The sequence below is a fragment of the Rhinoraja longicauda genome, chromosome 6 (assembly GCF_053455715.1).
Source record: "Rhinoraja longicauda isolate Sanriku21f chromosome 6, sRhiLon1.1, whole genome shotgun sequence".
Classification (NCBI taxonomy): domain Eukaryota; kingdom Metazoa; phylum Chordata; class Chondrichthyes; order Rajiformes; family Arhynchobatidae; genus Rhinoraja; species Rhinoraja longicauda.
This window is the reverse complement of record NC_135958.1, coordinates 29,094,750-29,122,377: the sequence shown is the minus strand read 5'-3', so window position 1 is coordinate 29,122,377 and position 27,628 is coordinate 29,094,750. Positions and strand designations below refer to the sequence as shown.

Genomic DNA, 27,628 nt, shown 5'->3' with positions numbered 1-27,628 from the left:
GTGGACCGATATACAGTCTGCAGCTGTACAGAGTGGTGGAACAGTGGTGGAGGACACCAAAGGCCTCACTTGGCCAGGCCAACCCTGCAATGCTGCCAGGACAACGGGCCTTCATGGTTAGGCCACGAACACTGCACTTACAACAATTGGGACTTGAAAAGGGTGCCAAAACTGTTGAATCTGAGTAGTGTTTCAGTGTACTGCTGCTATGCATTTGTACGATTTCTGAGATGCTTATCTAAGAAGTAGTTAAGTACTTGTTCTGAACTGTATACAAAAATGAATGTGACTGTACACCAGTACATGTGACAGTAAAGTACCATTATATATGGTCTGATATAATGAGAGTTTACTGTACTGCTTCAGCTATTTTCCAACATATCAATTTTTACATTTAAAATTGCTCTTTGCTGGTCCGTTAAATTGTTTAAGAGCCGGCATGGATTCAAGGGACTGAATGGCTTTCTGAGCTGTCATGTGGCGTCGAATGAGACTTTTTTCCATGATTGCTTTCTCCAAATGTTTGAAGGGTCTTGACCCAAAACATCATCCATTCCTTCTCTCCAGAGATGCTGCTGAGTAACTCCAGCATTTTGTGTCTCTGACCAAATGAAGCCTGGCTGTATGACTAGCAAAGATAATCATTCAGACCCACCTCATTGGACCGTGTGCCCAGGCTCTTGCTCTCCATTGGGCATTCAAGCTGGACACCGCCAGGTGATTGGTGGTTTGGAAGCTCAAGCCCTCCCTTCTGGACGCGCACCCGTTGCTGATTGGCCCGCCAGACCGTTAGCCTCCTGGTGATTGGCCGGTTAATGCAATGGCAGGTGCGGCCATGTTTTGCGACACCTGTTTTGCGACAGCCGTCGAGCGCCAGGCGGTGCCGGTCGGGAAGAGGTGAGGCTCAGCGTGGCTGTGAATGGGAATAAGCCGGGCATCGCCATCCCGCGGCCTGCGTGGTGATCATGTGAGGCGCAGTGGGCGGGTGGAGTGAGCGGATGCCCAGAGCCGAACCGTGCCGAGCGAGCGAGGAAGGAAGGGCAAGTTGACGCCATGACCGTGTTCAGGCTGACGACCCAGGCCTACTGCAAGATGCTGCTGCACGCCGCCAAGTACCCGCACTGTGCCGTCAACGGCATCCTGGTGGCCGAGAGGTACAAGAGGAAGGAGGGCCAGGCTGTGCTCTTTGTGGACTGTGTGCCCTTCTTCCACGGCACCCTGGCCCTCGCTCCCATGCTGGAAGTGGCTCTGACTCTGGTAAGGGGAAAGGTTTTAAATCCTAAGGTATTTAAAAGTGATTTTGGAAGAACCTGACAATGTTAAAGTGATTTTTTAAATAATCATGATTAATGCCATCAAATCTATAAAAGGACACATGCCATAACTCAGCAGGTCAGGCAGCATCTCTGGAGAATGTGGATAGGTGACGTTTTGGGTTGAGACCCTTCTTCAGACTGTAGGTAGACACAAAATGCTGGAGTAACTCGGCGAGACAGCAGTATCTCTGGAGAGAAGGAATGGGTGATGTTTTGGGCCAAGACCTGAGAAGGGTCATCCATTCCTTCTCGCCAGAGATGCTGCCTGCCCGCTGAGTTACTCCAACATTTGTGTCTACCTTTGATTTAAACCAGCATCTGCAGTTCTTTCCAAAACAACTTCTGACTGAGCCAGGTTTGATAATTGAATCTGAAGAAAGATCCTGACCCAAAATGTCATCTACCATGTTCTCCATCATCCAGAGAGCAGTCCTGAGCTACTATCTATTATCATTGGAGACCCTTGGACTATCTTTGATTGGACTTTATTTTGCGCTAAACATTATTCATGTTATTCCCTTTATAATGTATCTGTATATTGTAGATAACTCGATTGTAATCATGTATTGTCTTTCCGCTGTCTGGTTAGCATGCAACAAATCTTTTTACATGTGACAATAAACTAAAGTCAAACTCTCCAGTGATGCTGCCAGACCCGCTCAGTTACTCCAGCACTCTGTGTGCTATTATCAAATTTAAGTTTCATTTACAAAACAATACTACAGTACTGTGTTTTGCCTATGGATAAATATAATAGTTGTCACTACTGGATTGCAAACACATCGTTTTTTTCCATAATGTTCAGTACTATTAGTTGAGTTTTAAATTCTGTTAACTTCATGACCAAGTTGCCGATCTCCAGTCTTGTGTCAGCTCTCTTGACCTGAGCAACTTATTACTGGAAACTTTATTTTTACAAAGTTCTTTATCATATTTGGCTCATGAATTTCACACGCTATCTTCCTGATTTATAATGGTATATCATTCAGCTTGTTTAAAAACAAGCTGCCCTCAACATGTCTTTGACCTTCAATTGTCCTACATCTACAATATTTCAGCTTTGGATCACTTTATCACATATTTCAGTCCTGCTTTTTGGCTTGTGTATTCTTCTCTCCCTCAAGTCACTTGTTGGAGTAGAACTTCTCTGTTTGAAACTTGTTGCTCATATATGGAGCTCCTTTTAAGCTCCTCAAATTTGCGGATGACACAACGGTGATCGGGCTGATCTCCAACGGCGATGAATCAGCATACAGAGTGGAGGTGCAGAACCTGGCGAGCTGGTGCTCGGAGAACAACCTGTCCCTAAACACATCAAAAACCAAGGAGCTAATTATCTACAATGCACGCTGCCTCAGGAAAGCCACCAGCATCTACAAGGACTCCACACACCCATGCCATCGTCTGTTTGAACTACTTCCATCTGGCAGACATTACAAGGCCTTCTACGCCCGCACCTCCAGACTAAGAAACAGCTTTATCCCTAGAGCTATAGCTGCTCTGAATCGGTCCTGCTGAGAGCCCACCATGATCTGTTTCTGCCCCCAGGGTCATCTGGCACAACTGACCCCTGCATGAACCTTTTTTGCACTTTACCTTGTTTTCCTTCTCCCCCCCCCCCCCCCCCCCTTGTTGTTTTTGTTTTCGCCGTGATTTATTTAGATATATTTTATAGCATCGATATGGGAGTGGCATTCTTAATCTCGTTGTACTTGTACAATGACAATAAAGATATTGTATTGTATATTCATATTTTAAAAAGTACAAAATTCTGGAATAGTCATTTAAACTAGCTAATCACCAAAACACTTTTCATCCTTTTTATTTCTTGCATTGTGCACTGAAGTTTCATGTACAGATTGCGTAATATACTAAATTATTGGTTACGTTAGTTCTTATTACTTTCCATTAACCTCTATGGCCTGAGGAGACAATTGGCATTTATATGTCACTTTGTACATGCACGTTAATAGAAAGTGCTTTTCACAACGTTTTTGTCATGTTGGTAAAAACGTGATATTCTAGACGGTGATAGTTTCCCCCGTTGTCTGGGTGAGATTTGTGGAACCGTGTTCTGTAATCCACTGCAGTTATGTGGCAATATAACTTTTAAATCTGTGGGGTAATATTTTACGGGTTTAGTTACAGACAGCACGGTGGCACACCGGTAGAGTTGCTGCCTTAGCTCCAGAGACCTGGGTTCAATCCTGATTGCATGTGCTGTCTGTATGGAGTTTGTATGTTCTCCCCTTTACCTGCGTGGGTTTTCTCCAGGATCTCCGGTGTCCTCCCACACTGCAAAGACGTACAGGTTTGTAGGTTAATTGGATTGATTAAAAAAAATTGTAAACTGTCCCTAGTGTGTGTAAGATAGTGGTGGTGTGCAGGGATCGCTGGTCGGCAGGCCGAAGGGCCTGTTTCCACACTGTATATCTAAAATTAAAAACAAGCTATTCACGGTTGGAGCAACTTGCATTGACAGGTACGAGCCTAGTGTGATTTCAATTTTTCTTCCCTCTCATCTGCATGTTTATATAAAATATGCCAATAATCTCAGTTTTAAAATTATCAGTTCAAAATACACAGAATCAGGAAGTACTTTTGCCAATTTTTAAAACCTCAGTTATTTCATCATGGTGAACACACTTTATTTGAACACCTGTGCTTTTTGCATTTAGTGTAGTTCCTCCTGTGGAAACAGGAGGCCTTTGCCTAACAAATAAGTTATTTTCCCTAGGCATAGTTGATGTATCGTGGGAGTCATTGGGAGTAAACTGGAAATATTCTCTGATGACCTAGAGATGAGATCTGAGTGTTTAAAATGGGGAGAGCTAACAGTGTGCATAGACTCGAGCTTAAATTAGGTATCTGACAATGCAACTTGGAGTTCAAACAGAGTGAAGATGTTTTCTGCTTCAAGAATGTCTACTGTATGACTTGGATCAGGAATTGTAAAAGGCAATACAAGAATCTTGATGCTGAACGACTTAAAAGCTGAACAAAAATACAAATTTGGGTCTTGAAATGTCTCGGACAAGGAGGAAAAAAATACTGATTGATTTCAGTTTGGAGTTTATTTGGTCTTTGAGAAGTACATCAATGGGATAAGATTAGCTTTCCAAGAAAGCTAATTTTTGCACTGAATTAAATAAACTCAACCACTGCGACAAGATATTTAAAACGGCAATCAGAATCGAATACCCACTGTCATAAATGTTCGGAGACTTGTAGGCAATGGGATGAAAGAACAACAAGAAGCTGGACACAAAATGCTGGAGTAACTCAGCGGGTTCTTCAACTCTGAATAAGGGCCTCGACCCAAAACGGCACCCATTCCTTCTCTCCAGAGATGCTGCCTAACCCGCTGAGTTACTCCAGCATTTTGTGTCTACCTTTGATTTAAACCAGCATCTGCAGTTCTTTCCTACACATTTTGTCTGCTCCACTGCGAAAGCTCCTAATAGTTTACAAGATACACAAACTGTGACTGATGTAATGTTAAATAGTCCACTGGGAGTTCCAAAATTAGAACCAGTTATGGAACACTTGGTATTGGATACGATTTGTGAGATTAGGATCTCATCCCTGGATAGACAAGGAGCTAGAGCTCTTCAAAGAGAAAGTCAAAAGATTTTTTTATCCTTGCATAAAACCAAGGATCTGCACAGAAAGGATGGTTGGAAGCTGTTCCCTTTAGAGGGGTTACATGCAATAGGTTTTTATAAAACAAAGAGAAGTGAGTGACAATATTTAGTGGAGGATATTCGCACTTAAGATCAGAAGACGTAGGAACATAATTAGGCCATTTGGCCCATCAAGTCTGCTCTGACATTTGATAATGCCTGATTTATTTTTCCCTCTCAACCCCATTGCCCTGCCTTCTCCCCATAACCTTTAACACTTTTACTAATCAACAACCACTTTAAAAATACCCAATGACTCAGCCTCCTCTGCCATCTGTGGTTATGAATTCCACAGATTCACCTGTGTCTGGCTACAGAAATTCTTCCTCATCTTCATTCTATGAGTACATCATATGCCCTCTAGTCCCAGACTCTCCCACAACTGGAAACATCCCCATAACATCCACTATCAAATCCGCTAGGCTGCCTTACTTGCTTATTACTCAGATTTCTTACCCAGCCCCTCTAATTCTTCATGAGCACGCGTTTATTCAAAGATTTGCCCATGTTTTTATCCAAACACTGTTCACCCATCACACCTGTTCATCTATATTGGTCCTGGTTAAACATGCCTCGTGGAAAAGATACTGCCTTATTTTCAAACACAACCGAGACAAGGCCCTTCTCTATTTTTGCAAATTCTGTACTCTTCTACTTTTTTAGTCTACTCCCAGTTGCTAGAGCTGAGCTCTTCCTTGCTAAACCACTTTCTTTATCTACCTTGGACTGAATTGTTGATCCGTGTGGCATAAGTTAAAACGTCCTGTTGAGTGCCTTGTGTTTGATAGCTTTAGTAGTATCTATTGATATGTTCAGCAATAGCACCCTATCTTTGACCATATTGTGCCGGCCCTTGTCCTCTCCCAACACCCTGGTGAGCATTATTGTTTCTCCACATAACCACCTTCTTTAATTTTCAGTAGCTCCTTTCACATTCACTGTAGAGGAAACACTTGTCAAAAAAAACCCATCTTCTACAACTGTAATTATTTTCTTAATTTTTGACAGCAACTGTATTGATCACCCTCTCCGCATGCTGGAGTTCACTTCCTTGCATTGCTCTGTTCCAGTCTGAATCAGAAGGAATTGCCTTTTTATATGATCATCCCATGTCTACTCAGGCTCAACTTTGTTTCTCTATTCATGAAACTGGAGATCAACCTTTGCAAATGTTCATAACAACTGGCTCTATCCTCTCCTTCCCTTCATGCAAATACAATTCCTGTTTTTGATAACAGCTTATCTAAAATGAAAAAGGATGAATAAGCAAAGTATGCACCATTACGATGTTAGTGAAATTGTCCGAGGGCTCGACTCCCATCTGCAGACTGAAGTTGGTCACTGTGAAGCCTCAGCATATTGCTCATTACTGAATATCTTGTTCTTTAAATATTTACCCTGTATTTAATGCCATTGTCATTATTTGTTTCATCTCTAGTCAAGTCCTATTCCTCTATCTTTGCTGTTTTTGATTTCAGGAGCACGTTATTTCTGATTTAAGTCTCCAGTATTCATTCATTCAAAATTTTCATTTTTTGTCTTCAAGCTCCACTGGCTGACTGCATTCTGTTCTTTGCCACGCACGCTCTCATCGCACCAGGTCAGAGATAAATAGCACAGTGACACTTCTGGGCTTGAAATAGGAAGTCCAGAATGTGCTAAAGTGGAGAGAAAAATTGGAATCTCAGTGGCAGCATGGCAGCTAATTAAATCAGAAATATAGTATTAAAGATGACACAAAACAACTAGATTGCGGTTTCTAAAATTCATCTGATTCCTCTGTTTCGTAATGACTTTAGAGATACAGTGCGGAAACAGGCTCTTTGGCCTACCGAGTCCACACCAACCAATGATAGTACACTAGCACTATCCTACACACTAGGGACAATGTACAATTTGTTACCAAAGCACCCGGAGAAAAAAACATGCAGTCACAGGGAGAACGTACATACTCTGTACAGACTGCACCTGTAGTCAGGATTGAACCCAGGTGTCACGCGCTGTCAGGCAGCAACTCAACCGCTGCGCCACGGTGCTGCCCCTGATGTTAATCTGACATGAATGTGACTAGTCTCTCAGCTACGTGGCTCATATGAACAGTGCAGCAAGGATACACTGGAAATGGAAACCCATATCCTTTAAAAGGATACGTAAATGTTGTTCTTGTCCTTTATGCTTCTTTGCTCCCTGACTCTGTCATTGGCTAACATCTTGCTGACAAACATGCCCACTGCTTTCCTGCCTTCCCAACATGGTCATGGATTTCATTCAAAACTATTTGCAACTCAGCAGACCAAATAAGGAAACATTTTTCTTTCCTGCAATAGTATTATACGTCCTTAATATATTTATCTTGTACTTTATTTCCTTAGGTGGACTCTTGGTGTAAAGAAAATAACTATGTAATAGCTGGATACTACCAGGCAAATGAACGCATGGTGGACACCAGGTGTGTAAAATATTGTTATGAGATGCATTCTTGTTCTATATTAAAAGCTAAATTAATGTTTCATAACCTTTGAGACCCCTATTCTCCAATTTGAGGGATGGTTATTAATTCTAGTCTGATACTTAAACGAATTCATTACCATATATAAAATGGCACACTTGACGACTTGTTTTTGCGAACAGCTGAGATCATGTATTCCTGAGGGGAGACGAATTGTTAGCTCAAAATTATAAATATTTTCTATGGGTGCAGACAGTATGGCTTGGGGATGCACAAATGCTAAAATCATTTTCTTGCATTACTATTTAGTGTTGGCCAACTTTTAAAAAAACCTTTTTGGTGGGGACAGCTGCTATGATGCTCTGACAGTGTAAAGTTGAGAGCGGTAGACAATCAGCCAATATGGATTTCAGATCTGATTTTTTGGAATCTGTAAAATGTAACCATATCAGACACCACATGATTTTTATGACCAGTATGATCATATCACAACACAAGAATGAGCATCCTGCTTCTGGCAGCAATCTGAATGAAAAGATTTATTTGTATAGTAAGCTGTATGTTCCCAATGTTGGCAATATGCTGGCATGGGTTAAGTGGCATGTAGCGCGTGTACCACAAGTGGCAGGCAATGGTCATAGAGCCCATCTACCTTCCCATGAAACTAATACTATTGCTGAGTCCTCCAACAATCTTGGCAGCAGCATATTTGGGTACACAATTGGACTAACCATATAAATGGCTATAAGGGCAGATCAGAGACTGGGTATCCTAAATGACCTGCTGACCTCCTGACACCCCACTGTCTTTTTGCCATCTTCACGTTGCTTTGCTACAAAAGGTAAGTTGCTGCCACTAAACTTCAACCTGTGATTTCATAAATTTTATGGTGCCTGTGTGGAATTTACACATTCTCCATGAAAATATGTGTTCTGATTTTTCCCCTCTTGTCCTAAAATTATGCTCCTTCAATCTCTCGCATACATGCTGAGTATCCTAATCAACACTCGTCCTTCCAAGTGTACCTTATCCCTCAGAGTCCTCTGTAGTAACATTGCCTACCATAGATGTCGGGTAATAGTTCTCAATTTTTTCTTTGCAGCCCTTGAATGGAGGCAAAACGTTACCTACCCTCCAATTTTCTGGCACCTTGCCCATGTCTATTGATTTATACATCTCAGTCAGGGAGCCTGCAGTTTCTTATCTAGCTTCATACAGTGTCCTTGGATACATCTGATCAGGCCTGGAATATTTATCTGATTGGGACATCCAGCACCATCTTGACCATAATATGGACTGTCTTCAAGGCATCTCCATTAACTTTCCCAAGTTCCCTAGGCTTCATGCCTTGTGGTAAAAAAACCGGAGAAATATTCATTGAGGATCTTGCCCATTTTTTTGAGGTTCCAGGTGACAGTTTGTTTCTAAGGGGGGCCTATTCTCTTTCTAGCCACCCTTTTCCCTGAATAGTCAGTTGATATATTTAAGGCAGAGATAGGTAGATTCTCGATTAGTACAAGTGTCAGAGGTTATGGGGAGAAGGCAGGAGAATGTGGTTAGGAGGGAGATGGATCAGCCATGATTGAGTGGTGGAATAGACTCGATGGGCCGAATGGCCTAATTCTATTTCTTATGACCTTAATATACATTGGAAATCTGTGGATTGTCCTTGATATTATCTGCCAGAGCTATCTTGTGTCCCCTTTTTGCCCTCCTGATTTCCTTGAGTATGCTTCTAAGTTCCTGAAACTTTTCCACGGGGAAATTTGAACCCCAGCAGCCTAGCCTATACCTAACCTAAGCCTTTTTTTACTGAACATAGCTTCAATTCCTCTCAGCAACCAGGCTTCCTGACACTTTACTACCTTGTCTTTCACTCTAACAGGAAGATGCATACCTCGAACTCTCGCTGTCATACTTTTAAATCCTTCCATTTTCCAGACATCCCTTTGCCTGCAAACCATCTACTACAATCAATTTTTGTACGATTCTGTCTAATACCACCAAAGTTGGCCTCCAGTTTAGAACTTTAGCTTGTGGTTCAGCCCTGGGCCCTGTAGCGAGTAGAACAGTGGTTGCTGGTCCCAAAGTGCTCGTCCAATAGTATTAATTGATTTCCTAGAGGGATAGATGTGGTGGGTGGGGCAGGGGACTTGACATCATGTTTGGCACAGGCATTGTGGGCTGAAGGGCATATTCCTGTGTTGTACTGTTCTAAGGTAGTATCATTTGTGACAGTGTACTATGGCTAAATTATAATTTGCACTGCAATCATTGTGCAAAGCATTGTGGAAATCCAACGGCTAGCTATTTTTTGTCCTGGGAACATTTGCTGCATAATGGAATAAACACAAAACTAACTGAACTACTGCTTGTTTTAGGTAGACACAAAACGTTGGAGTAACTCAGCAGGCCAGGCAGCATCTCGGGAGAGAAGGAATGGGTGATGTTTCGGGTCGAGACCCTTCTCCAGACTCATTTCTGAAGAAGGGTTTCGACCAGAAACGTCACCCATTCCTTCTCTCCTGAGATACTGCCTGACCCGCTGAGTTTCTCCAGTATTTTGTGTCTACCATCGATTTTTACCAGCAACTGCAGTTTTTTTCCTACTGTTTTATCTGTTTTTATTTCTTATCCAAATCAGCAGGGCTTCTGGCAGCACGCCACAACTTAGTACTAGAATTATTTTTCACTTGAAAGCCTTTGCACAAAAATCATAAGACCAAAATATGCTGAGATTAAAGGCCATTGTTATTTACTTAATGTATGACCTGATTCTGAGAAATGAATCTTAAAGACACTTTAAAACTGCCAACCTTATCTCATGCATAACTTGTAACTAATGTTATTTGCAGCACAATCCCAAAAACAAGTGCATTGGGAAAAGCATTACTGTATCTCAATGTCACAGTATTATTCCATGTACTTTTGGTTTGCAATTACTAAGTTTTTGAATGTTCCCTTGGCCTTAAAACAAGGCTCCTACAGGGCATTTTTCATTTTTATTAACAGACATGTACTTCTAGTCGCTTTGTTACCTGTACAAATGAGCTGCCCGTATATGTAGAGACCCCATAAATCGCATGGGCGTAGGGGAGGGGGACGATGAGAATGGAGAATTCAAATAATGGAAAAGAGTTACAGTGCTTTGAATCCAAAGCTCAAGGTTTTTTGTTCCATGGTTATAGTGAAGTTGGCCCACCGTGTTCTGTCTTGTCTCAAACATTGTACATTGTTTGAGGGGCTGGTTATGAAATAGACACTGATTCTTAATTACAGTCTTGAACTTTCATTCTTGGCTTGCTCAGTGGTTGAGGAACATAAATCGCACCCAATGTGCTTTTGGATTTTGTATAATTTGAGCACTGTGTCATTGTCACCAGTGTTGTTTTTTTCCAGCATAAATATAATTTTGATTATAACAATTGTTTTTCTTTTTAAACAGCCCAAACCAGGTTGCTGAGAAGGTTGCTTCTCGAATCGCTGAAAGCTTCAGTGATGCAGCCCTTATTATGGTACAGTATGATTACTGAGTGTCTTATAGGGATTGAGTCACAGAAAATGCTCTTTAACATTAGAATTAGCCATTTAAGGCATCTGAAGCCAATCTGCCCTTTGTACCCTTGTTGAGTGAATCAACTGCTGAACATGGTGGCTGGAGAGCAATGGAGAACAGAAAATTCTCACTTCAATTAGAATATTTTTTATTAAGATCCTAGATCCACATTTTGTTACTTTTCTGTAATGAGTAGGCTAATCTATGGTTGAAATCACTAAGTTAGATTGCCACAAGATGCCACGAGCACTATCAAGTCTGAGGACCTTTGATAAAGAGGGTGGAAGGTGTAGGTGAAGGGAGAGACAATGCTCGATCGGTTTTGGTTATGATTCTGCCATGTCATGGACTATGCTGGTTATAACACTTTGACTCCAAATTCTATGTAGGTGGATAATCATAAATTTACAATGGAGTGTGAGGAACAATCAATTGTAGTATATGAACACCATGAAAACAAATGGCGGTGCAAAGACCCAAATATGTGAGTGCAGATGTTGGTGATCTGAAGAAAAAAAATTGAGCACTTTTTTCTTATGTAAAAAATGTGTCTTGTAATTTATAGATGTCTGCAATAGTTTTGTCGATAGTCTCCTGAATCGTTGGGTTATGATTCATACCCACACCAGAGACCCAGGTATCAATGAGGGCAACACAATATTGAAGGAGCACTGCACTGTAATGTTAAATTGAATAGCTAATTAGCAGGATAAATAAGATTCCTTTCTGTTCTTTGAAGAGTAGAAGAGATCACCTTGGTTATCCTTTTATCAACATCTCAAGTTTTGATGAACCTGAAGGGAACCATGAGGCTTATCAGGACAGTGACAGTAAGGATAACCCAGCTGAATTACAAAGTGGTATTTTTAACTTTCCATTCCACTGACGCCATTTGAATTTGCAAGATTATGGCCAGGACCTCTGCAAAACTTATTTCCCTTGGCAACCTGCGTTGCATCCCATGAGGACCAGGTGATTTATCCAGTAAGTGCACCTATCTTTGCTGGTACCTTGCTTAATTTTTAGCCCATCCAGAAACTTGGTGACATTGAGACTTCAGCAGCAGAACCTTCCTTTGTGAAGAATGATGTAAAGTACTGTAGTGCCTCAGCCACTCTGAGTGCCCTCTTTCTGATTTAGTTTCTGATTGGCCCCAACTCCACTCTTATAAATCTTTGTCTTTGTTTTCTGTCTCTCCTTTCCTTTCATTCTTTTATGACCCTCCCCCTCGGTGTTTTGTACTTGACCTAGTTCTCATTGTATTAACAATGCATCCCAGGTTTTTAATAATTTGTCTCTTTCACTCCTATTGGACATCCAGAGAAATATACACAAAGTACTGGACTAATTCAGCGGGTCAGAAAAAGGCTCTGGAGAAAAAAGATGTGTGATGTTTCGGTTCAGAATCCTTCTTCAGACTCTGGTTTGAAGAAGGGTCCTGACCCGAAACATCACTGAGTTACTCCAGCACTTTGAATCTATCTCCAGTATAAACCAGCATCTGCAGTCCCTTTCTACAGACATCCAGAGAGGGTTAATTTTAATTTCCCTACCCATCTTAAGCCTCAACACTTCCAAACATTTTGCGTAGAAAATACCTCTTACTATTCAATTAATTTTGACTGATAAGCTTTGCCAGTTTACCTGGGCCAGACCTGTTCTCATCGTATTGAAACCAGCCATGCTCTACCTACTTTTATGTTTAAATTGTTTATATCCTCCATTGGTATTCCAAACTTTGATGCTGTTTGAGATGTTTTCCACAGTGATACTGAGATCAGTGATCAAAAACAGTTCCTGAACGACATACCCTGAGAGCTTCGTTCTCTCCATGCCTCAAATGTTTTTGTATTGTTGGTCCCCTATCACTTTTGTGGGTTTCTTGCATCTTTAGTTTCTCTGCATATTTGCTGCTCTTATTGACTGATAACCTATAGAATAGGCCCAGTAGAGTAATCGCATCTGTTGCTTTCTCTATAGAGATTATCCTGCAATCCTTGCTCTCCAGCACTGCAATATTCTCAATCTATAAGTATCTCTCAATCTCCACTTTAAAAATAGCCAATGACTTGTGGCAGATAGGCAATGACTTGTGGACATCTATGGCAATGAATTCCACAGATGTTCCACCCTCTGACTAAAGAAATCCCTCCATCTCCTTTCTAAAGGTACGTCATTTTATTCTGAGGCTGTGCCCTCTGGTCTTAGATTCTCCTGCGAGTGGAAACATCCTCTCAACATCCACTTTATCCAGGCCTTTCACTATTCGGTAAGTTTCAATGAGGTCCCCTCTTATCTTATAAACTCTAGCGAATACAGGCCTGTGCCATCAAACGCTCATCATGCATAAACCAAATCATCCCTGGGATCATTCTGCAAAGCCACCTCTACAGCCTCTGCAACACCAGCTTCCTCAGAAGTGGGGCCAAAAATTGCACAATTAACAAAGCACATTCTTTTATAATCTACCCACCACTGGTTACATAATTTTAAAGAGATTATTTGGTGGATTCAGGTGCTGAGTTAGTCATGTTTGACGAGTCTAGCCTGATAAATTATTTCATTTCAACTTTTAGGACATCAGTTCATAAACTGATGCGCAGTCCATATACCATTGCCAATTTCGATTTTATATTCCTCAATTTAGCACTAAATTATACTTGAGCGGTTTTCATAACACCAACTGCTAAAAAGCGTAGAATCATTTTTGCTCAACTATGCAAGTTTTGGATGTCTGGTTACCAGTCTCTCGAGGCAGTACATTATTGAAGTGCTCTAGTTATTTCTCGGTGCTTCTGAAAAGTCTGTTTTCTGCAAGAAATAATTTTATAACTAAATAGAATGTAAAATGTATTTCTCTTCATTCCTGTGCCTTGCCTAATTTCTAACTGAAGGCAGAGAATGGGAACCTTTTTGCATGGCATTTTTTTGCTTCAAATGGTGTCTAATCTGAGTAGGATCAAATATTTCAAAGAAAATGCTGGAACTTCACCTGAAAATATGGAAAATGTCAGACATAAACACTGATCAGAACTATTTTCAGATGTGGAATGTTGTCATGTCCTTGTATCGTTTTACGTTCCTTTGATTTCTCAGTTGGAAATGAAATATTATTCAAATTTCCCCAATAAAAGTAATTGTGGCTCCAATGTGAAAGGTGGGGGTCGATGGCGAAGAAGGGAAGTGGTCTGAATACGAAATGGGAAGAATTGAGTGACCCTGGAGAGAATGAAGGCTAAATGTTTTATACACTGCCGCACCGAGTAGTGAGTTTTTTTTAGTTTAGTTTAGAGATACAGAGCGGAAACAGACCTTCGGCCCACTGAGTCCGCGCCGACCAGGGATTCCCACACACTAACACTATCCTACACGCACTAGGGACAATTTATAATTTTACCAAAGCCAGTTGACCCACAAAACCTATACGTCTTTGGAGTGTGGGAAGAATCCAGAGAATCTGGGGAAAACCCACACAGTTCATGGGGAGAACATACAACCTCTGTACAGACAGTACCTGTGGTCAGGATCGAAGGCGGGTCTCTGGCGCTGTAAGGCAGCAGCTCTACAAAGCTTGTTGATATTTAAATCGTTATTAATTTGTATGATTTTATTTTATGTACAGAGATTTCTGTGAAGATTGGTCAGAGGTGCAACGAATCACAACTTGTCTACTGGATGGTAAATCCTATGACTCCTTGGTGGATTTTGATAACCACATGGACGATCTCAGGAATGACTGGACAAACCCAGAGATCAACAAAGCCGTCCTCCATTTCTGCTGATGCACCTTTGAATATCCGAGGGCATTCTCTTGACACATGGAAACCCACTGATGCCTTTGGCTGTAATGAGTTACCCTTTTGAATGTGAAGTCAGAGCAGGAAAATGACAGTGGAAAGCATTGAGCACTCCAGTTCACTGTGCCAAGAGATGGGAAATGTTTCAGTCTCCTGATAATTGACCCAAGAGTCCCTTTGGTTGTTTCAAGAAAACGGGATTTGAAATCAAATTGCCCATTTTGTTTTAGTTGGTTAAATTGGGGTTTGGGATATTTCTAATGATGTGAAATATTTGTGTGATTTCTAAAGTATATAATCTTAGAATAACTTGTATTTTAAAGAACTGTTTGATTTAAATTAGTTTAAGCTGCTCTTGACTAAGTTTCTATAGGTAATCGTTTTATTCCAGTTGCTAATGCAGTTCTCCAATGTTAGGCATTTGGCCTTTGATTAACTTACAACGGTCAGTGAGGATGTTTTTCGGTTAATTGAGAAAATGAGTTTGAGGTTGGAGACTTTGGACAAACCAAAGTGATTACATTTCAAAGGTATTTCATTGGCTCAAAGCATTTTTGGCTGCCCTGGGCTTGTAAAGGTGCTGCATGAGTCATTCATTAATAGCATTATGTAGAATCTATTAATTTGAAACTGATGTTCTATGTATAATAGCAGACTAGTTGAAATAATTTTTAAATGCATTTGAGCACGACATAGTTCTCTAACTATGCTTGAGCATCTAAACAGGATCCTTGTAATCTGTAATCTATCAGATGTTTTAAAGGAGAGCAAGAAAATGATTTATGAAATGTTCATAAAACTCAAGGATTACTTATTGTAATACAGTGCCTGAGTAACCAAGCTGGTCAGGTGGCATCTGTGGAAGGAAATGGGCTGATGACACTTCAGTTCAGGACTCTTCAATCTGTCCACGTCACCCCACAGGTGCTGCCTGACCCGAATTCCTCCAGTATTTTTTTTTCTCAAGATACCAGCATTTGTGCTCTGGTCTCGGTTATTGTGATAGTTCCATCCAACTTGGATTTGTTTTTATTGCATCCAAACTTAGTTAGAAAACCACTGATCTTCAAATTAGAAATCTCAGCAACCTAAAATTTGTAACCTTTTTGTAACCTAATCTTATGGTAGGGTATATTCCTGTTTGAAGAGTTTACTTGGGATCTGATATCTGCAAATAAGATTATTCTTTTGTCTTTAATCTGTTTTTCCTATTGTGCACAAGTTGCATCTTTTAACTGGTATCACATTAATATTTCCAAGGAAGGGAGAACTGCAAAACAATTCAAAGCAATGTTGTTGCATTGGAATTTCTATTTAAGAGACAAAATATTCCTCGTGGTTAACATGTTTGTGTAACCTATTATAAAATGTTTTTTGATAACCATCCAAGTTCTGTAGTTAACCTGTTGTATGACATACATTTTTTGAATACAACAAACCTCCAGTGTGTACGGTTGAATATCTTCTGCATCCAAGTCAGATTAAAAAGGTTAAACACTGAGCGTGTCAAACAATGCCTGTGGAAGAAGCAATTAACATTTTGGTCAAAGATCTTTCATTATAAAAGTCTTTAGCTTGATGCATTAACGCTTCAACTGACTTGTTTCTAGCATTTATTTAATACTTTCAAATGTAATTCTGATTTGTTCAAGCCAATTGCTTGAAATCTAGTTTTAAAAGAACTTGCAGATATTTGGTGCTGAGCTATGTACCTACAAGCATGTCCTTGTGTTCAGACGATTAGTTTTTTTGGATTGGGAGGATGGGAATCGACTGGTAATGAATGGTACTAGCAATTTCCTGGCAAATCACATTTCCCTTTGTGAAGCGTTTGGTTATTACATTGCACGTTTGTTTCCTGAAGTACGTTCCAAGTGTAAATGCAGCCTGCTTGGGTCTGTAAAGTGTTTTGAGCTCTACAAGAAAAGCTATTGTGTTTTTATTGTTGAGTTTTAATTCAACAAAATTGGAAGACTTGCATGCACGTTTGCAGAGCATGAGCCAGAGAAGCTGGTCGCAGCTCATCTATCACCTGCTGAAGGAGGCAATTGTCTTTCTTTCCCATGATCATTCTTCCTGCTATGGAAACAGTTGCCAGAAGATTTTATTTGAAGTTGGATCACAGATCCCTGTGTTTTCAATGGAATAATAGTTTGAGGGTCTAAATAGCCTGTCTATTCCTTTTGAAGTTTTCATGTTTTGGACTTGGTTCTAACAAACCACATAAATCTACTGTTTAAAATCATTTAAATGCGAACATTACTTTTACAAATACAAAGGAACACTTTACCTAACATGGACCTCAAGTTTTGTTAGGGTGACGGTGGGAGATAAACTGCTATAAAGCTTAAAAGTATTTTCCATAATTCCAGCTTTTTAAATGTGTACAGTAGTCACTTAAGTTGAAGCAGAAGCCTATTCTGTACAATGGCAATGTGGATTGAGAATTGATAGCATGAAGGGAAAACCAGGTTGGTAAAGTAGGTAAGAGGAAATTATTAATAGCTTGAGTACAAAGCTGAAACTACAATAGGAAAATGTAAGAAGCAAGTATGTTTTGATAGCATTTGATGTCTCAAAGCATTTTTTTTTCAGATCCTGAGTGATCTCTCTATTTCTAACACTGTATTTATTTCACATTTCCAGCAATTGATTTTTGTCTCTAATAAAACAAGCAAACTACTTTCAAAGTTGTCATTTTTCTAAATGAGAATTTTATTGTTGCACTGCAGGAATAAGTTGTTGCTGTTGGCTTGCAAGGACCACCAAATGTAATCCTACTTCCCAATAGAAAAGTAACTGGCCTGTTGACCCCTCATTAAGATAGTGAGATTGGAGACACGAGATCATTTTGAACATTGAGTCCATCAGTGCATTCAAAAATATTTTGCACCAGCTGGCTGCATGCTCTTCCTCAATCTACACTCACTCAGTATAAAGTGCCTTTTGATCCGTTGAGTCTGTCGAGCCTTGAAGCAGTCCTACAGTCCTATCACCCACATTCAAATCCTGTAACCTTATTGCGCGTTCCACCTTATTCTCCTGCTACTTGCCTATCTTAGGAGCAACAATTGGCAATTGACCAACAACCATGTTATCTTTGAGGAACCCAGGCAAACATGAGGAGAATATTCAACCCACATGTGGCCAGCACTCAAGAGCAGGAATGAACCTGAAGGTTTGCAGCGCGATCTAATAGCCATTTTACTATGGAATTACTGTAGAGAGCATAGCTCTGTGTTTAAGGGAACTATACAGTCTTTTTGGTTTCCTGTTTAGTATGGGCTTTAAAGAGTCCATTTTCCCTGTGCTCTGAAATGAATGCAAGCAAGCCTTGGCAATCACGGAAAACTTTTACTCGGCAAATGCCACGAACGCCTTATTTCATTTGCCATGTTATTTGAAGAACCCCATTTTGACCAAATTCAACCCTCTGCATTGAGTAACTACAACCCACCACCGTTTATTAAAAAAAATGTTTCCTTCTTCCCCAGCACCCTTGTTTCCACAGCCGTTCTGGATTAACTTTTTTTTCTGGACCAACGGAGGTCCAGTCTCCGAGAGGAGTCAAAAAGTACCAGAAGGTTCTGCCTTGGTCGCCAATGGGGCCAAGATGCTGGACTGCAAAGTCTGCCTTGGATGTTGGCTATGGTCCCCTGCCGGAGGGGGGCTAATGTCCATTGTAGCAGAAGTCCCGATAAGGTTGAGATTGGCCGCATCACCCAGCCTAGTCGCTGCATTTTCTGGAGGACGTCCGGGGGGATTTCAAGTGCACTCATAATTTTGTCCGCATTAAAGGAGATGCCAGACCATAAGTTGCCGGAAAATCAGTAGTGGACCTGGATGTTTCTAAGTTATTTATCTTTTGATTTAATGAAGCTTGGTGTTTTCCGTACAGTATTATTTTTTCCTCACTCCCCAAGCACACTCCTCCCCTTAACCGTTTGTCTCATTATTCCCACGCGATTCCCTTCCTCTCTGACTGCTCCCCTCTTTCCTCCCTCTGTTCCCATCTGCCACCACCACCTTCAATTCCATTGCTCACCTTCCTTTCCCATTATATTCCAGAATTTGGAGATCTCCACTTATCAAGTTCCAGCCTCTTTTACCTCCACCCTTTCTTTCCTCGCCTAACTCTTATCTGCTGATCAAACTCTCCTCACCTCTGTCTGTTTGCCACTTTCTAGTGGATTTCGGTCCAATGGTTTACATTACAGTACAATCAGTTTAGTCTTGAATTTTTCTTTAATGCCTCCACTTAATCCATTGTATACAGGAGGATAATGGTACCATCATTTGTATGAGGAATGGTATAAAATCCGGAATTGACTCATGGTATCATTATTTGCAATACACAATGCCCAAGAGCTTTGAAAATTGTGATTGGCAACTTTGAAATTAATCTTCTCGAACAAAACCTTGTCATTTCTTAAGATAAAGATGTACAAAAATGTATTGGGGGGGGGGGGGGAAGCTTTTGCAGTGTTCTGAACTTATCTCTGATCAATCTAGTACTTGAACCCATTGAATCTGTCATCCAAAAGACATTATGACATCACCTAAATTCTTTGGTTGTTTCCTCGGTAATGGTTTATATTTACCTCCCTTTTATTGAGCAATAAATCTTTTTTAAGATCAGTTTTGGATTTTGTGTTAACTTGAAGTTCCTCTTGTACTCATAGTGTCTAATGTTTGAAGTAAGAAGAGGTTCATGTGTTGGGTTTGTACTGACCATTATTGATGGGGCAATGTAGGGGAAGTTTCACATGCACTTAATCCAGTTTTTCATCCAATGCATATTTTACTCACCAGTTCCGATTAGTTCTGCTAATATTGGATGTGGAATTTTGCCTAAGTCCCCAATAAATCGGAGTGAGCCTGCGTTGTTAATCCATGTTTTCCAAACATTCGTCCATGTTTTCTTTGCTATTTAAAACTTTATCTGTATGAGGAGACCAAGAGTCTCTTGAATTACTACTCTTAACCGGTTCCTTCATGAGACGGCTAACAGTCTGGGGTAACGTTTCTTATAATAAGCAACTAAGCTGCTGGAGAGGCTCGGCCCAGCATCTGTGCAGGGAAAGGATAGTTGACGTTTCTGGTCGTGACCCTGCGTCAGGTCACAGCCTGAAATCTACTACACTGCTGCCTTTTCTTTAATGCTGCCTGACCAGTTGAATTCCTCCAGCAATAGATAGACACAAAATGCTGGAGTAACTTGAAGATGGATACAAAATGCTGGAGTAATTCAGGTCAGGCAGCATCTTTGGAGAAAATGGATGGGTGACGTTTTGCGTTGGGACCCTTCTTCAGTCTCCCAACAATTTCTCCAGCAGTTTGGTTTTTGCTCCAGATTCCAGCATCTGCAGTGTCTCGTCTCCGTTTCCTATTCTTAATCCAATGCCTATTTTACTCACCAGTCCTGATTAGTTCTGCTAATATTGCATGTGGAAATTTGCCTAAGGCCCAAAGAAACCTGAGTGAATCTGCATCGTTAAGAGGTGTTATCTTTCTAATGCATTAAACTGATGCTGTTTACATTCAGCTAGACATGAGATGTGAGCTTTCTTTGACATCCTACTGATTATTTTAATATATATATATATATATATATATATTTCAAGATCCGTAGAATAGATCTTTTATCCTCCTTGTTTGGTGGGTTTGTTGCAATATTTTCCACAATGGTAATTGCAATCAAAAATTCATGCACTACTTTTGGATGTCCTAAGGTTATTCAATAATCTGGTGTAAAGATGCTCACTGCCACATAACACCCACAAGACTTAACTGACTAACTTGACTCCCACTTGAGTGTTGGCTGGAGTATTGATCCGCTTTTATAAGTGTGTTTAGTTTAGAGATACAGCGCAGAAATAGGCCATTCAGCCCACCTAGTCCACGCCGACCAGCAGTCACCCTGTACACTAGCACTATTCCTACACGCTACTTCTTACCAAAGCCAATTAACCTTCAAACTGTACGTCTGAAATGTGGGAGGAAATCGGAGCACTCATAGAAAACCCACACGGTCACGGGGAGAATGTAGAGACTCCATACAGACAGCACCTGTAGTCAGGATCGATCCTGGGTCTCTGGTGCTGTGAGCCAGCAACTCTGCCACAGCGCCACTGTGCTGCTCTATCTTTGCTTTTAACTAAAAAAAGTATTTGATTGGAAAATATCAATCCCACATCTCCCTTTTCCTATTTCCAAAACTCCCTTTGGAATTCATTATATATTCATTCTTAATATCTGATCTGATATCCTCTTTTACTTTCAAACAAATGGAACATTAAACTTCCCTATGATTATATTTCTATAAAACCTGTAAACTAAGGGCCCCTTTTACCACTCATTGTTTCTCTGATCATACTGAACTTCCCATTAGCATGATGAACTCCATCAGGTTGATGGACACATTTCTAAAATGTATGTTGGGACAGCTTGACTGAGGTTTGCTAATATTTGATGAGCAGGAGGAGTAAAGCAGCTTAATATTTGACACTGAGGGAATCGAAGGAGATGGCAATAGGTTGTAGAAAGTGGTGTTGATAGAGAAATTAAGGCCATTGAACCTGCTTCCAGTTCCTTGTTCTTTGCTACCACTGTGCATCCACTATAAATGAAGAGATGGGTACAAAGCTACTGATCCATTCTGGGAAATAGTTTTTGTTTTTTTAGAAATACGACATAGAAACAGGCTCCTCCATTGTGTGATGCCAACTATCGATCAGCCATCCATACTGTTTTTTATATTATCATACTTTTGTTCCACAATCTCTACACATTGGGGCAATTTTACAGAGGTCAATTAACCTACAAACCCATGCGTCTGGGATGAAAACTGACGTGATTACAGGGAGAGCTTACAAACTCCACGCAGACAGCACCCGAGATCAGGATCGAACCTGGGTCTCTGGCGCTGTGAGGTAGCAGCTCTATAAGCATCATATTTTGCACATTAGCGAGGCAACATCAGATTCCTTCTTTGAGCTTGATTTGGAAAGTAGCTAGTCTCTAAGAAACAATTAGACAGTACATGGATTGGACTGGTTTTGAAGGATATGGGCCAAATACAGGCAGGTGGGACTAGTATAGATGGCCAGTGTGGGCAACTTGGGCTGAAGGGTCTGTTTCCACGCTGTATGACTCTATGACCATAACTTGAGAGTCCTTCACTTAATGTTGGCAGGGAAACTTTCAGTTTGCTTAAGGAAGTAAAATAAGATTTGTTTTCTAGCTGCATCAAACCGAAGCAACTTCCCTGTGCTAGAGGTTTAACTGCTTCTACAAAAAGTATCCAAAGACATCTTTTAACCACCGTGGCTCATTTCCATTGTAGCTATGTTGCAATTCCAAGATTCTTTAAATTCTTTAAAAAAAAAGATTCTTTAAATTCCAATAAAGTTATTTTTGCCTTTGTAGCAAGAGTACACTAATCCATCAGTAGAGAAGTTGTTTATATTTTTTATAATGAAAGATGAGTATAACCTCAAATTTTATTTTATCCTCAACATTTACCTCTCCTGTTAGGTTAATGAATTTAGTCTCTTTTGCACAAATCTAATCGTCGCCCTCTTCAAATACCAGCGGTTTCATTCTCTAATTGGACAACATTGTGGTAAAAAAATATATATATATGTCCCAACACCTTTTGAACTGGGCAATTCATGACCAAGAAGAAATGTCCTAATTTGGGCCTATGTTTTATAACCAAGCATAACAACTATTCCATCAAACCAAAGACACCTATTGTTAGTTGCTACCTCATGCCCTATTAAGTTGTGCAATGGAAATATTAATGGCTTCCAAAATGTCTTCAATAAAATTAACATCACATGACAGATATCACTTTCTGTTGAATCCCTGGACATCCGTGTCAATTATCTTGTGAGAATCCAGCTGCACTGATTTCTACCTTTCCAATTGGGAATAAAATCTGAATGATTAGAGTGCACTTTGCAATAACTGTGACATTTTATACTCTCAAAAGCATTTCTTTTCAGATGCAAGTATCCCATTATAATTTATAAATCTGCTTTAATTCGCCAAAAACGCGTGTGCCTTTCCCCCCCAGACTTTTATTCCTGATGTACATTTTTTTTACAGTGAGATAAGCAAGCCTATATTGGAACTCATCATAAGGTAGATTGTTTGGGCTAAGGTCTCAATGTAACCCGAATCTGGGGTGGAGAAGTGCAACGAAAAGCAACACTGGACTATAGACAAGGAAGACATGAGCCAAATCAAAGTGGGGCTAATAAACTCAAGTGATGAGAATAACAAAGGGGCGACTGCTCTACTGCCTGCAATAGGAACTTATTGAAAAGGGACGTATTACTTCTCTCCCCCCCCCCACCCTAGTTATCCTGCTCGTTCCACTATTTGCATCTTTGTATCCCTTCACTATCACCTCTTCCCCAGCCAACAATGGGCCTTTATGGACTCCACCCTTCCTAGGTCATCTGCTGCCGGCCCTGATTTGTTCTAACCTTTTCTTACCTCCAGTTCCCTCCCCTCTACTTTCAGTCTGAAGAAGGTTCCCGACCAGAAATGTCACCAATCCTTTTTCTCTAGAGATGCTGCCTGACTCGCTGTGTTAGTCCAGCACTTTGTGTCTATCTTGTATTTATATGGGGAATTTTCTGTACTTTTTGACCACGGCCCTTTATAATCAATGAAGCACTTTAAAAAATTTTTTTAATTGCAATACAGTAACAACATCAGCTAACTTGCATAAAGCATTCTTCCACACTGATGTAATACCTAACCAGCTGATCTGTTTCTTGAAGTGCATTTTGAAGGACAATTATAAGCCAGGAGAGCAGAGCTATCTCACCTGTTTGAGGTGTACTTTACAGTAACTAAGCAACCTTCCAATCAGCAGATAGATACAAAGTGTTGGACTATCTCAGCTGGTCAGGCAGCAGCTCTGGAGAAAAAGGATGGGTGACGTTTAGGGTCAGGACCCTCCTTCAAACCAGCTCTTCTGTGGGAGGAAACTGGAGCAACCAAGAAACCCATACTGTTATCGGGAGGACGTCAAGATAGAATCCAGATCACTGGAGTCGTGAGGCAACAGCATTACCTACTCTTCACTGCACATTTAGTAACTACTAGATGAGCTTGGACCCATTGGGTCCAAATCTCTGCTGCGGGGCACGGCAAACCTCTCCTGCGGGCCAGGCAACCCTCCCCCAACTGACGACCCCGTGGACCTGTTGCTGGCCAGGGAGTGTCCCCCGGGGCCGAGGGGGGCGAGGGGGGACAGGGAAGGGGAGAGGGAGCCACTCACCTAGGCCCCGCTGACCTCCGGCCAGCACTGCGGCCAGAGCGATGAGCCTAAAGAGGACCTAAAACCTCTCCTGCGAACGATGGCGACGGCCATCTTGTTTGGCCATCTTGTTTAACCCTCTGCCACCGCGCTGCACCACGGGAGGAAAGTCAGGCACGGGGCACGCCAGGACAGGCGGCAGTCCTCCCAGTGGGGAGGAGGGGGGGGGGGTGGGCGGGGGAGCGCATTTATTAAAGTTTATTAAGTTAATTGTCTTTAAAAAGTAACAAAACTTGATTTATTGAGACCGTGGGGGAATGGTGAGTAGGGTAGGCCTAAAATTGTTGTGCTATCGTGTACCATTTTGGCTGTATTTTAAAAACAAATATATGCACAAACCCACTTACAAGATGAGAGTTTTAGTAATATATTGATATTCAAGATCCAGTTCTTCTCAAGAAAGTCTATAATTTACATGAGCTACAAGTTCAGCCCACTTTACTGTTGACTTTGAGCAAATTTCTGCCGAGAACAGGATAAACACACTTTGTAAATATTTTTGCCTAATTCTAGAATTCTCCATTGCCCATGTAATACTAAACATCTATCATGTTTCGAAGAGCCATGAAGCTTTGGACCAGATTTAAGGTTATCAAAATGCACTTGGATTTTCCTGTCTTTTGACTGGGCCTGGTGTGAACTAATTAAGAGGGATTGATTGTTAGAAATGGCCAATAACTTCATTGTCATTGCTGGAAAAGAAAGAATTGGGCTCACATGTACACAAATCCTTGAAAGTGGCAGAGCATATCGAGAGAGTGATTAGTAACGCAGGCGAGCGCTGGGGATTCATAACTGGAAAGTGAAGTAGTGTGTGTGTTGTGCATAAAACACTGGAGTATTGTGTCCAATTCAGTTACCTAACAATCAGAAAAATGTGAAGATCCTAAAGAAGCTACAGAAAAGATTCCACCAATTTGGCAAAACTGGGATTGTTCTCTTTAAAGTGATGGTGGCTGAGAGGAGATTTAATAAAATCTATATGATTGATTTAATACTGCATGAAAACAGGTCCTTCGCTCCAACAGTGCAACCTGGAACATCAACTTATCAGGTCACCGACCTAAAGCATTGATTCTGTTTTTCTCTCTTCATGCCTTGATTTGAGTCATTCCTCAATCTTCTGTTTTATTTTGGATTTTTTTGTAGCTGCTGTCGAAAGAAGCCAGTGCTGCAGCTGGTAGTGTCGCTGCTTGCAGCATCAGAGTCCCAGGTTCGATCCTGAACTCAGGTGCTGTCTGGGTAGAGTTTGCAAGCACTCCTTGTGATCGCATGGGTTTCCTCCGGGTGCTCCAGTTTCCTTCCACATCCCACAGACCTGTGGGTATGTAGGTTAATTGGCCTCCATGAAATTGCCCGCTAGTGTGTAGGGAATGGATAATAAATTGTGATAACATAAAACTAGTGTGAACGGGTGATTGATGGTCAGTGGGGACTTGGTTGGCCGAAGGGCCTATTTCCATGCTATACCTCTAACAACTAAGCATTAAACGTTCAGCCTTCAACCCATCTTTGTACATTTCCTTTGGAATTTGGTATTTTATTGCACCTATTAAAATAACATCCCATTTGTAATTTCACTCTTGAAGTCACTTAAGAACGGAATTTGACTGAGTCTGATTCACCTGGTTGACAATTGAATTTATTCTCAATATATTAAGAAAGTGCTTCCATTAGAAAGACGTCAAGGAAAGTAACTCCAATTACTTATCAAACCAAATGAGATGCAACTAAAATAGAAACTCGTTTTTATTTCTTTAAAGCCATTTCTTTAACAGTTAGGTTAAGCAAACCTTGTTTGCAGCAAATAACAACGATACTTGAAAGGGTATTTTGTTGAACGTCAAAGGCAGTGGCTTGAATCCAGGCAAGGATAGAAAGGTAACTCCAACATTACTAGCTAAGATTTTACTCCTTTATCAGACACAGTGTAGCTTGCAGACTTTTATTTCTGCATTGGCCTCATCTCTCCTGATCATATAACCACGTTAAAGGTGCTATGTAAATACAATCTGCTGCATTAATGTAAGGTGATGGTAGTGGAAACGTGGTGGGAGGGAAGGCATTTGGCCAAATAGGATGCTGATGAATGTATATATCGCTGCTGAGAATTTTTGGAAGAACTTTTGCACATTTCTTGTTTTGTATATATATTTTTATTAGTGAATAAAGTTTATTTTGATTTTTAAACATTCCCATCCCGCTGAAAAGATTCAAGTTTTAAATCCTATTTCAGAGCCCCAGTAACTGCAGGCATTTATTTATTTAGATGACTGCTTCAAATTGAAATTCATTGCTCCTCGCATTTTTTCATTTCAATTTATGTCCAGCTTTAGGATTATTTTTTTTAAACATTTAAACCAACGAACTTTGTTTTTAATGATAGTTTTAAACGCATATTTACTGATCTTCAGTGTGCCAAGTGGTCACATGTATAATTCACAGGCCATTTGGGGAAGGGCTCTATTAGCATACATAATTTGTATTAGGGTGAACACGCCTCTTTTTGTTTATGAAAACCCGAAGTGCTGGAGGAATTCAGCTGAACTTTTCTCCCTTTCTTTTGATTGATGTAGTTCTTTATTTTTGGGTCAAAATTCAAATTCACACTGTGAAATCCACAGGGGAGGGAAGCTTCTGTACGCTTTTGTTTTGCTTCTCCTTTGCACCCACAGACAGAGGCTGCTGCTGCTGCCGGGAATAGTTTATGTCCAGAAATTACATGAACGGTGGCCAATGTATCTCTCTGTTGGTCCACGCCCTCAACACGTCGCCGCCACCCTCCCTTACCTCCCTGGGAAGCCAGGTTTGCAGCGAAATTCCGCTTTTGTGCCTCTCCCGGAACGTATAAACATCTAAATGGTGATCCGATTGACACTGAACCAACAACGTTGGTAACCAGCATCGGTCCAATTTGTTCGCGGGTGGGGAAGGGTGGTGCGAGCAGGCTTACACCCAAGAAAGGTTAGGAGAGTGGAGAGGCGAGGAGAGGGGGAGAGAAGAAGAGAAGAGAGGAGAAGAGAGGAGGGGAGTGGGGAGGAGAGGAGAGAGGAGGGGAGGGGAAGAGAAGTGAGGAGTAGAGTGGAGGGGAGTGGAGGAGGGAGGAGGAGAGTAGAGATGAGGAGAGGAGGGAGGGGAGAAGGGGGGAGGAGAGTATAGTCTCGACCCGAATCGTCGCCCATTCCTTCTCTCCTGAGATGCTGCCTGACCTGCTGAGTTACTCCAGCATTTTGTGAATAAATACCTTCGATTTGTACCAGCATCTGCAGTTATTTTCTTATACTAAGAGTAGAGAGGAGAGAGAGGGGGGAAGGAGTGGCGAAAGGGGGGAGGAGTGGAGAAAGGGGGGGAGGAGTAGAGAGAGAGAGAGAGAGAGAGAGAGAGAGGGGAGGGAGGGGGGAGTAGAGAGGGGAGGAAGCAGACACACCTTCGCGAGAACCTGGGTAAAGATAAGCTGACGGTGCCTGGTAACGTTCAGCTAATCAAACGC

At 41.1% G+C, this 27,628-nt stretch overlaps 1 protein-coding gene across 1 annotated transcript; it reads left to right on the top strand.

Moving 5' to 3' along the window:
- Positions 1-842: 842 nt before the first annotated feature.
- On the top strand, positions 843-17,483 carry emc8 (ER membrane protein complex subunit 8). Its single transcript, XM_078400746.1, has 5 exons — positions 843-1,257; positions 7,372-7,448; positions 10,894-10,963; positions 11,394-11,488; positions 14,627-17,483. Exons 1-5 carry the CDS (start codon positions 1,054-1,056, stop codon positions 14,784-14,786), a joined length of 606 nt encoding a protein of 201 aa, XP_078256872.1. The 5' UTR covers positions 843-1,053; the 3' UTR covers positions 14,787-17,483.
- The last annotated feature ends 10,145 nt before the right edge of the window (positions 17,484-27,628 follow it).

Bases quoted from the DNA above. Each gene is read 5' to 3' on its own strand.
- emc8 (XM_078400746.1), top strand. From the start codon at position 1,054: ATGACCGTGTTCAGGCTGACGACCCAGGCCTACTGCAAGATGCTGCTG. The intron at 10,964-11,393 runs GTACAGTATGAT...AATTCTATGTAG, and splicing joins GTGATGCAGCCCTTATTATG to GTGGATAATCATAAATTTAC. The intron at 11,489-14,626 runs GTGAGTGCAGAT...TTTTATGTACAG, and splicing joins CGGTGCAAAGACCCAAATAT to AGATTTCTGTGAAGATTGGT.